We start from the raw sequence: 12,102 nt of genomic DNA, 5'->3' as shown, positions 1-12,102 counted from the left end.
TTCACACATTGATGTATCAACGGGATTTCTTTCTCCTTTTAGATTTCACTGACTCCTTTCCTCTAGGACACACTTGGGTTATCCCTTACCAAACCTGAAACCCCCTCTGTGCACCTGACCAGGTTACCGTGACGGCCGGCCGAGGCACCCTCGCCGCTGCAGGGCCTCTGGGTGTCAGCCGGGACGATGAGGGAGGACGGTACTACAGCACCAAGAGAGGAGCTTTTCATGAAGTCTTCAACCTGCCAGAGACTGAGCATCCTCTCACAGGTGGGGGGGAAGTATTACTGTTAGAAATATGTTGTGTAATATATTTTGTTCCCAATGTTTGGATGACCGTAGCCAAGAATTTAGTGAATTGAAGTCTCCCAACGCAGTATTGATTTAGTTAAATGTTCAATTCTAGGTTTAATGTCCAAACATGAAGATCTAAATGTCTTCATAGTGTCAGGAATTGAACTCTGATGGGAAAATCCTAAATGTTTCTGTTGTTTATGGCCTGTAAAATAAATATATTGACTGTAAAAGCACTACAATCAGTCAAATAATCAGCATGTTACCAGAACAAGGTTCCTGCGGCATTTAAACCATTCCTCTCTGTGTTGTTGTCTCAGTGTGCGAGAATGGCTGGCGTTGTTGCCTCATCAACAGAGACAGGAAGACACCGACAGACTACATCCGCAACGGAGTGCTCTATGTCACCGAGAAGTAAGGCCCTCACTTCCTGTCGGCACACTTTTATTTTTCTTGCTCCACAACTGAGGGAACAGAGACCAACTTTGATGGTTAAATATTGAAATAAATGCCTTCTTTATTTAAAAACTGTGCGTTGTAGTCCGTTTGCAGATTATTGAATTGAGTAAATGTACTCTCCATGTAAAGGTGGGTTCACACAGAATGCCTTGTTATAGGATAGTGTGATGGCATACAATGTCAGTGAGCAATGTGAGCCGGCCTGGTGAGATGTGACGTGAGCCAAGACTTTTCTGCGTGAGTTTAGAATATGTTACTTTGACTTAAAAATCTGCACTTATCCTGAGGCTTCTTGAATCGACTTAATAACTGTACAGAGACGAGGGGAAAAGAGACGAGAGGAGGGAAGACAGAAATAATGGTTACATTCTCAGCTCAGTCTACGTTCTGAGAGGCTGTAGAACTAGTATTAGTTAGGATTTCTGGTACAACTTCACGACTTCCAAGGTTTGTGTAGATTCATAAAACACAGGACGTGATGTTAAACTGTCCATTGTGCCAATATACGGTAGTCACATGAGGTTGATGTTGTTGTAGTGTACCTTTAAATCATGGAGTGTTTCGGCCTTTCAACACTAGACACCCTCATCAAAGGTGGCCAGCTGCCGGGTGATCAAGCCTGAGCTTGTGTTCCATGCCCAATCATGCATATTGCCTGGATGTTTAAATGGCGTAGCCCACGGGACTATGCAAGGCAGGGATGTCCTCTCCCCCGAGTCTGCTGACCGCATACCTGTTCTGTGTGGGGAGGGGGGTTACTGGGTGGGTCCTGATCTTTGGGCCCAGCAAGGGTCCTTCCACTTGAGCCATACCCACTGGCTGCTTCTTTCGGCCGCCTCAGAGACTGATCTAATTGTCTGTCAAAGAGCCTGTCCGTGGATACCAAGGTCTTTCAGCAATCTGATGGTAGAAGAAGCCAGAAAACCTCTGCTTCTGCTTCTGCGTCTGCTACCAGTTCTGTGTAGCGCAATTTCTTGCGCTTATAGGCCTCTTCGGTCAAACTCTCCCAGGGGACTGTGAGTTCAATGATGTTGACTGATCTCAGTGAGGGGGACCAGAGTACCAAGTCTGGCCTAAGACTGGTAGCTGCAATCTCAGGTGGAAAGATTAGTTGCTGGCCGATATCAACTAGCATCCATGGCTAGCTGTCCAGTTTCTGGCTTGGTACAGGGATGGTTGGGCTTCTGTCCCTCTTGGATGAATGCTGGTGCTGTGCTGGAGTTGATTGCTCTCGGGGGCAAGGGGTTGTTGGTATTCCTCTTGCTCTCAATAGCTGCTGTAGAAAAGAATATACACTGCATGAAAAGTCGGATTTTCGTCCCTGTAAACGCCCGAAAATCTCCCTAATTTTCGGGAGTTAACGACAATTTACAGGCTGCGAACGCCGCGTTCGTCTGTGCCGAAAATTGTCGGAAACGAACCACAGCGAAGGCTCTAATTTGCATATGAATAGCGGCGAAACCGCGCCTGGCCAGAGATGGCTTGAATATCCTCACTCAGGATTGGATGAAACCACTAGTTTTAAACAAGTATAATCGCTCGTGATTGGTTGGCAGATCTGGTCATTATAAATGTAAAGCCAACCCACGTTGGTAGGTCTGTCACTATTGGTCAACCTGATGAGTCATTATAAATGTAAACCCCACCCCCGTTGGCAGATGTGTTACTATTGGTCACACTGGGTCTTTTAAACAAGAATAATCACTAGTGATTGGTTAGCAGATCTATCACTATATATATATATATATATTACATACACACACATTTATTTTTATTTATTTATATATTTATAAATATAAATATGAATGAATTTATTGAGGAAAGGAAAAATTGCCAGGAGGAAGTATTCAAAGAAAGAGCTTTATTGACAACACAACACACAACTGTACAAATTTGCCCACACAACAAACAAATGAACTGGCGACATTCTGTCCGAATTTGGTCAATTTTACAGCCGCCTGCGGTGCGTGGCCCTGTACTTGGGAGTCTTCTCTAATCGCGACTGTAGAGTCGCAAAGAGCTCGGTGAGCTCCTGGCTACGAGAGGATGGAGGTCGCACAATCCATCCAGACACCCCGCCAACGACGCCGTCCTCCTCATCAGACATCATGTCTGTGGTGGCGCTCTTCCAACGGTCCACCTCTTCGCCAGCAAGCACACTCCGTCTCGCTTCCAGCAGCTGTAAAACAATCAATAAAGACAATCAGTACATTTACATTTACATTTAGGTCATTTAGCAGACGCTTTTGTCCAAAGCGACTTACAATAAGTACATTTGTCAAAAGAAGGAAACAAGGAAACCACAACGAATCATTGCCGATAAAGTAAGAGCTAAAAGTAGAACAAGTGTTAGGTCCTCATCTGAGTGAACTAGTAGTTCAAGAGCAACAGTGCTACGATCAGAGTGCTATAGGTAAGGGGTTTTTTTTTTTTGGGGGGGCGGGCGGGGGGGAGGTCATGCTAGTCGAGGTGAAGTCTGAACAGGTGAGTCTCGAGCCTTTTTCGGAAAATGGCAAATGACTCAGCTGTCCTGACATTAGTCGGGAGTTCGTTCCACCACTGAGGCGCCAGAACAGAGAAGAGTCTGGACTTTGCTGAGCGACATTTGTTTGATTTCAGCGATGGTGGTACCAGCCGGCCAGCTGAAGTAGAGGAGCGAAGTGCTCGCTTCGGGGCATGAGGTTTGACCAGTGTTTGAAGGTAGATGGGTGCCGTTCCATTGATGGCCCTGAAGGCCAGTGTTATCGTCTTAAATTGGATGCGTGCTGCAACAGGGAGCCAGTGGAGGTCACGGAGGAGGGGGGTCACATGGGAGAATTTGGGTAGATTGAAGATAAGACGTGCTGCAGCGTTCTGGATACGCTGCAATGGTTTAATCGCAGAGGCCGGGAGTCCGGCCAGGAGAGAGTTGCAGTAGTCAAGGCGGGAGATGACCAGTGCTTGGACCAAGAGTTGCGTTGCGTCCTTTGTGAGGAGGGTCCGAATCCTGCGGATGTTGTAGAGGGCAAATCTGCAGGATCGGGCCACAGCAGTGATGTTGGGGGTGCAGGATAGTTGGTCATCGAGGATTACACCCAGGTTCCTCGCAGTTGACGACGGCAATACTGTGATGCCCTCGACAGTGACCGACAGGTCCATGCGAGGGCAGTCTTTCCCTGGGATGAAGAGGAGTTCGGTTTTATTCAGGTTAAGCTTGAGGTGATGTGCAGTTGTCCAGACAGAGATGTCAGCCAGACAGTCCGAGATGCGAGTTGCAATGTGGGTGTCAGAGGACGGGGGAAAAGAGAGGAACAGCTGGGTGTCATCTGCGTAGCAATGGTAGGAGAATCCATGCGATGTGATAACAGAACCTAGTGATCTGGTGTATAGTGAGAACAGAAGCGGTCCTAATACTGAGCCTTGAGGGACACCCGTGTCCAGAGAACAGGGTTTGGACATAGAGCCATTCCATGTGACCTGAAAGGTGCGATTTGTCAGGTATGATGTAAACCAGGCGAGAGCAGAGTCAGTTATGCCAAGTTCAGCCAGAGTGGAGAGGAGGATTTGGTGATTGACTGTGTCGAACGCAGCAGATAGGTCGAGGAGAACGAGAACGGAGGAGTGGGACGAGGCTCTGGCGTCTCGCAGGGACTCGGTCACTGTGAGGAGGGCTGTCTCAGTGGAGTGAGCAGTCCTGAATCCTGATTGATTAGGGTCTAGGAGGTTGTTCAGCGAGAGATAGGATGACAGTTGGTTGTAGGCGGCACGTTCCAAGGTTTTAGAGAGGAATGAAAGAAGAGATACAGGTCTGTAGCTTTGGATGTCAGTAGCATCTAGGGTGGGTTTTTTAAGGAGAGGTTTCACAGTAGCTGTCTTAAAATCAGCTGGAATGACACCTGAGGTGAGGGAGGAGTTGATCAGGGTGGTGAGGAATGGCAAGATGTCGTGTGAGATGTCTTGGAGAAGAGAGGAGGGGATCGGGTCGAGGGAGCAGGTGGTGGCACGGTTAGATGTAACAAGTGCGTGAACATCTTCAGAGGTGAGGGGGGTAAAGCTGGTAAGACCATCCGAGTTGAGGGTTGGGGGAGATGTCTTCTGGGAGGGAATAGGCGTAAATGAGGAGCTGATGTCATTTACTTTCTTGGTAAAGTAAGTAGCAAAGTCATCGGCAGTAAGGAAGGAAGGGGGCGGAGGGGTGAGGAGGGAGGAGAACACGGAGAAGAGTTTCCTGGGGTTGGAGGCAGAAGAGTTGATCTTTGCCAGGTAGAAGGCAGATTTAGTTGCCGAAACAGTTGAGGTGAAGTCAGAGAGGAGGAGGAGGAGAAAGTCACAAAGTGGTGGTCGGACACAGTGAGCGGGGTAACCGAGAGTGCCGAGATGCCACAGGATCTTGTGAAGACAAGGTCAAGTTGGTTCCCGGCGCGGTGAGTTGGTGGAGAGGGGGGGAGAGCGTAAGGTCAAATGCGGAAAAGAAGTCGATGAATTCAGATGAGTGCAGCTTTCCCGAGTGGATGTTGAAGTCACCGAGGACGACGAGCGGCGTGCCATCATCAGGGGAGCAGCTCAGGAGGGCATCCATCTCATCCAAAAAGTCACAGAGAGGACCGGGTGGGCGATAGATCACTATAGAGTGCCGAAGCGGAAGCAGGAAGTAACGGCGCCATGGGTCCTTTCGGAGCGAAAAAAATGAATGGTGTTCAATGGACGGAAAATAATTATTATCTGATCCCCCGGTCGTTATGCCTTGGATTACACAAATGTTGTTTATAGGCTTAAATTATAATTTTCCATGTCAAGAGTTTGACCGTTTATTGTGCAATTCTTCAGTTAAAATTCATTGAGAAAACACAATGATAAAGACTACATGTTGTGTCGCGTATGTGACGTCACGTCATCGCCCTTTTCCCTCCCCATCGGCGAAGTTGAGGCTCTCCACATGACCCGACTTATAGTGGTTCTCCCCCCTTTCGATACTTTTATTCTGCCCTTGGAAAAAAGCGGTGAAGTGGAGCAGAGAAACAGCCATCTCGGCGGACTTCGGACTCGGCGGGTGGTGACGTATATCATTCGCGACGAGAACAGCGAGGAGCTGTAGTTCACAAAGCGGCTCACACAAAACCTAACTTTATCAAAACTCTTCGCGCTTAATTGTCGTCTTCTTTGCGTGAAAAATTTTCTTTAAATATCACAAAGAACATATGTGAAATCCATGGCACAATTCAAACGGGACCAGAAAATAATTTGTATCTACCCATTGAATCGCATTGATATTTTTTTGCTTTTGAGGACCCATGTCCCGGAAATGGAGGGGCGGGACTTCACCACTCTATGATGTTGAGTTTGAAAGGAAGGGTGACAGAGACGGCGTGGAATTCAAGTGTAGATCGGGGTAGGTGGTCTAGAGGAAGGACCTGGTAGGACCATCTTGGTGAGATGAGGAGCCCAGTTCCTCCTCCTCGCCCTGTTCGTCTTGGGGAGTGTGAAAACGAGTAGGCAGTTGAAAGGGCAGCTGGAGTGGCAGTGTTTTCCGGGGTGATCCAGGTCTCTGTGAGGGCCAGGAAGTGGAGAGACTGCAGGGAGGCATAGGCTGAAATGGTGTCCGCCTTCTTGACTGCAGACTGGCAGTTCCATAGCCCCCCTAGTACTTCAAGTCCCTTACCGGTGGAGAATGGTGGGTAGCAGAGATTGGATGGGTTACAGCCTCGAGTGAAGGGTCTTCGGTGAGATCTTCTCCAGTGTGATGTCCTGACTGGGATAAGATGTTATGCCTACCTCGGTGGACGTCCTCGATGGACTCCCACAGATAGACTCCCTTGTCTTTGTTCAGCTGTCTTGACTCCCACAGATAGACTCCCTTGTCTTTGTTCAGCTGTCTTGACTCCCACAGATAGACTCCCTTGTCTTTGTTCAGCTGTCTTGACTCCCACAGATAGACTCCCTTGTCTTTGTTCAGCTGTCTTCGTTCAGATGGCCAGACGCTGCAGCTGACGCTGTAGTGACAGCCTTTTAAGTGCTCAGTTTACCGTAAGTACTGTGTGTGACCCCTCCCTCTAATCAAGTCTATTCAGTACACCTGAGATGGCTCAAACTTAGTTGATTACTCACTTAACATATGCAGTTTCACGACGATTTCAACAACAAGCTATCAGCACACGACTAATGTTGCACTAGCTTTACTCACACAATGCCTGAACCCAAATCTACAATTAGTTTCTGACTTACCAACAACAGACAAAGCAGCTTCCTTCCTTGCTCCAGACAAAATGTGGTTTGAAGGAGGCCTACTGGCAGCCCTTTAAGCACTGTGTGTGACCCTTCCCTCTAATCAAGTCTATTCAGTACACCTGAGATGGCTCAAACTTAGTTGATTACTCACTTAACATATGCAGTTTCACGACGATTTCAACAACAAGCTATCAGCACACGACTAATGTTGCACTAGCTTTACTCACACAATGCCTGAACCCAAATCTACAATTAGTTTCTGACTTACCAACAACAGACAAAGCAGCTTCCTTCCTTGCTCCAGACAAAATGTGGTTTGAAGGAGGCCTACTGGCAGCCCTTTAAGCACTGTGTGTGACCCCTCCCTCTAATCAAGTCTATTCAGTACACCTGAGATGGCTCAAACTTAGTTGATTACTCACTTAACATATGCAGTTTCACGACGATTTCAACAACAAGCTATCAGCACACGACTAATGTTGCACTAGCTTTACTCACACAATGCCTGAACCCAAATCTACAATTAGTTTCTGACTTACCAACAACAGACAAAGCAGCTTCCTTCCTTGCTCCAGACAAAATGTGGTTTGTGGTCAGTACTGCGCGATGCACTGCGCATGGACACAACAAATCTATTAATGCACCTGAAAAATAGGTTTAGGTAGGTTTGGTCACATTGACCAAAAACGGATCTAATAAATCTAATAAGTCTTACCCTCTTTCTCCTGGAACGACTCCGAGCTGACCTCTTCACAGCTTCCGCCTGCGATGCGAGATCAGGCTGTGTGTGTCTGAAGCTCCTGCGTACCGTTTCATAGAATGTCTTACAGGCAGCTGGAAAACAATTAAATGAGTGGTATGAATAAGAAAACTTAAGTCACAGAAAATTAAAACAAGGAAGAAGAAAACAGTAAAAGTTACTTACACACAATGGCGTCACTATCAGCGTCATAGAAATCCGGACTTGCGGACAAAGCTCCGAGCAAGTAAGAGGTCACAGCTTCGTTATGAGGCGATGTTCGTCTGTGAAAACAAAATGAACAGTTAAGATCGGTATCTACTGTTAACGCATCTATTTCCTTATACAGCAGAATGAAAGCATATTCTTTAAATCGTACCCTTGCTCCGGTTCGTAGCGCCTACAATTCGTCTCCGAGTTGTGAAGACGGCGTACTGCTTCCTGCAAAAGACCAACAACATACACTTAACAAAGCAACTTAACGTTACACTGGTTCCTCTCTCTTGTTCTTTTACAAGGCTACTATGCTACTTTTAGCTTGGACTATTAGCTTTTAAGCTACTTTTAGCTTGGGCTTGCTTTGCTAATTTTAGCTTAGCTAGCAGTCACCGAACATATTCTTACCGCAATCATCCTGAGAGTCTCCAGCAGTCCTGGGACATCCTGAGAGTCTCCAGCAGTCCTGGATATAAGAATTATAACATTTAAACCACATTTTCTTAAGTGAAGCCTCTCAGAGCAGCATTCCTGCTGCCGGTGAACGTGAACGTCTCCGCATCGTTCCCCCCACTGAATGAGGCGCCCGGTGTCCGCATCCGTCCCTTTAACGGACAACGGTGCACGGCGTTATTAATCACCGTTAGTAAATATATAACCACGGTTTAACATAAGCACTATATTATTAGTTAACGTCGGTAAAAACGGCACATTTTCCGCTTCGCTTGCGCTCGCTAACCCCTAAATGGTAAATTAGCGTCAGTAGGCTAGCCGGCTGGACCTTCGATTCGTAACGTTAACGTACAATGCCAACAACAATAAAGTAACGTTCATTATCAATACGATTTAAAAGTCAGCTGGAAACGTAAAAGTCATGTTACAGTATACTTACATGTGTACGCGGTTTGTGTCGGGCTCCTCGCCAGAATCACCGCAGTCGTCCGCCATTATCCAAAACTTGTGAAGTCAGACGAGCCGCAATGCATTTTGGGAAGTTGAGTAGATTTAGCAAGGTCCGCTGTACTCAGAAATTCTTGCCAATGCAGTATTTATCCGGGCATTTCTCGCGTGCACAAATTCACATACTATTGTATGTGAACGCACTACGTACTCAAATTTACGTCACAATTAAGTAAGAGTAGGACGTTAGTATGGCATTTCTAACACAGCCGAGATCTATGATCTATGAACCCATCCTTGACCCTCTAGCAGAACTACGACCAACCATTATAAAGCAGTTTATAGTTGTTAATGTTGTGTCAAAAGGTACTGCATTTAAACATGTTACTGCGCAAGTTTCCTGGCTTCATCCCCATCCGGACAGACATTTTTATGGAAAGCCAATAGAAGTTTGGAGCTTGCAGGGAACAGACACGTCATACCCAGCATCATTTCTGCCTGTTGAGCGCATTGCTGGGAGATGTGTGGTTAACACATCCACTGTGCATTTAAGCACAGAAAGGGTCACTGTAGTCATGCCACTATGCACAGTGGTTGAGCTCTAGGAGACTGTGATGTTGTTTGCATGAATGTACATTTTACCTTTGTGGCAAAGCCTGATTAAAAGTAATTGTTGAAGCAAATTGTTTTGTGTATCTTTGAATGAAGATGAAATGAAGTTATATCTTTGAATGAAGATGAAATGAAGTTAACACCTTTCAGAAAAATATCACCTGGGGGAAAACTCCCCCTGCTACCCTGATTTGCATTTGTATAGCTCACAGCATTTTCATTTACATGTTAAAGCCTCCCCTAGGATTACGGGGAGGGGGGTCATGGGGGGACAACTGCCAAGCAAGGCCCACGTCAATTCCCGGCAATTTACGTCAGTTTTCGGTGTTTCCTGCAAATTGACGTTTGCAGTCGTAAACATGAACTTCCACGTCAATTTACAGGGCCGCTAACTGACGAAAATCCCACTTTTCATGCAGTGATAGCTTGAAGGGGTCAAAACTCTTGCCACACTTTTGGGGCCAGGGACCAAGGACTTCCCTAGGACCCCTCATCATTGTACCACAGATTAAAGGGATAGTTCGGAATTTTGGACATAAGACCTATTTTCCAAGTCAGCCGGTGTGTTTGAGACGTCTGGAGACGTTTTCAAGACATTTCATTCAGTTCTTCTAATTGCCGACTTCGCTTATGCTATGGCTAGCGCAAGTCAATGGTTCTAGTTAGACAGGCAGAGTCTTGCCCACTCCACAGTACACCCGAGGCAAATCAATTAAATCACTAGACTGTCGATGTACATATCTGTGTTGATAGAATAATATTTGAAACAAAACTAACCTCGCATCGCATGAATCATCCATTTTTTGAGGGACTAGTTTCTCAGCAGCAGCGGAATTTTACTTTGCTCCGTCGGACTCAAAACTTAAGACGCGCCGCCCGAAATACTGCCCGTAAATAGGCAATCAAACCGGGCCGAATTGTCGGGCCTCATGCCCTCAGACCTGGGTGAAAAGCGCTTGGACCTCACTCAAACACCGGGCAGCCCACGGCCCAGCCAACCCACAATTACGCACCGCGAACCCGAACCTCTGCTCCGTCCGGAGAACCGCAAACCCTCGGACGCGTTGCGGGGGATTCCCTCCTGGCACCACCAGTCTCTGTTTGTTCAGTCCCGGTTCTCAGCTCCAGTGGGGGCTATCTCGGTCTCCACAGATGCTCGTTCACGTTCTGCCCTATTGAGCATCCCTCTCGCGCAATTCTTCCTCTGTGTATTCAGGCTCGTACAGGTACGGTTGGGTTTGGGTGGAAAAAAACTCCTCATCATTGTCTTCAAAAGTTTCACTATATTCTCCAAAAGACCGAACAAACGGAGACTGGTGGTGCCAGGAGGGAATCCCCCGCAACGCGTCCAACTAGAAGAACTGAATAAAATGTCTTGAAAACGTCTCCAACACACCGGCTGACTTGGAAAATAGGTCTTATGTCCAAAATTCCGAACTATCCCTTTAAGCACATTTCAACTGCCGCTGGAAGTATGAGTTCTTGTGCGATGCTTCTTACTTCGAACAATCCATTGAGCGACCAAATAGGAACCTTCTGGTCTTTCTCTGAAGTTGTGGCCAGGTTCACCATCGTGGTTTCTGTCGGTGTATTCCTAGCTCTTTCCTAAATTCTGGGTGCTTTGTAATCAGGTGTGTCTTTAGCTTGGCTGGCTTTATGGCTTCATTCGCTAGCACCTGAAGACACATGACACATTCTGGTCTCCTGTCGCTGTTTTCAATAAAACCAAACTTCATATAAGTCGTCATATTTTCTAAGTTTGGCTAGTTTGGTCTCCATGGTCACCAGCTAGCTAGCTGGCTAATAGGCCTCTGCCAAGAAAAGCAGCAACGGGACTGAAGTGTGATTGATAGATTAATGTGATGTCACAATCATATCAGGGTTTCTATTGGTACAAAGTTAACGTGGTGGGACTAATAGACACAATATGATGTTTTAGTGGCACGAATGGTCCCCATCTGTAGATATGCACTATTTAATGATACAGCACAATTTTATAATTAATAGCAAATTATTTTGAGTCTGGTATAAAGAAAAACTTTATTGTCAGATCAACGCATCTAGAAATACAGTAATACAGTTAATAATGTATCGTTTATCTCCTCAGTCATCTGTGTTTCGAGAGCTCCAGCTCCAGATCTGGATCCTCCAAGAGGAACAAAGTCATCAAACTGCTCGACATCACCGACATCCAGAAGGTACGTATAGTCTCTGTTAGTCATCTTCCCTAAATCCAGAGCACTGAACCTTCACACACTTTAATCTACGTCGCCTTTGTCATCACTGTACGTGTCACACTGGCTGAGGAGGGTTTGTCTACATTATACTGTGTATTTTGTTCACAATTATTTATTCACAATGACGTTAGAGTTTGTCCTCTTGTTTAGGATTTCATATTGTTTTCTTATGCTGTGTCAGAAACTTTCTTGAAACAGTAACAAATGCTGATTAGTTGCAATAAAGTTTGTTTAAACGTGTTGTCTTCTCTGTCACTCACAGTACAAAGTTTTGTCTGTGCTGCCTGGATCCGGGATGGGCATCTCCATAGCAACGCCATCCACCCAAAAGGTACGGGGTAAGAGGGTTTGCTAGGATCTGATATTATGTTGACATTGACATGTCAATAGAAACTCTGGGTCATGCATTTCTAGAGCGCTCAGGGCTCCATGCACGTTCAC

The 12,102-nt window shown here is 46.3% G+C and overlaps 1 protein-coding gene across 2 annotated transcripts in view; it reads left to right on the top strand.

Annotated features, from left to right (window-relative positions):
• Positions 1–12,102, top strand: part of LOC311018353 (GRAM domain-containing protein 4-like) — a 34,498-nt gene that overhangs the window by 16,541 nt on the left and 5,855 nt on the right. For both annotated transcript variants that reach the window (XM_084017278.1, XM_084017277.1), the window contains exons 15-18: positions 123–270; positions 615–708; positions 11,532–11,622; positions 11,924–11,992. In XM_084017278.1, the coding sequence (XP_083873404.1) occupies positions 123–270; positions 615–708; positions 11,532–11,622; positions 11,924–11,992 (402 nt within the window). The remainder of the gene's footprint in view (positions 1–122; positions 271–614; positions 709–11,531; positions 11,623–11,923; positions 11,993–12,102) is intronic.

The sequence above is a fragment of the Eutrigla gurnardus genome (genome assembly GCF_963514095.1).
Source record: "Eutrigla gurnardus genome assembly, chromosome: 9".
Lineage (NCBI taxonomy): Eukaryota > Metazoa > Chordata > Actinopteri > Perciformes > Triglidae > Eutrigla > Eutrigla gurnardus.
Note: the sequence above shows the minus strand (reverse complement) of the source record. Positions and strands in the feature narration are given on the sequence as shown.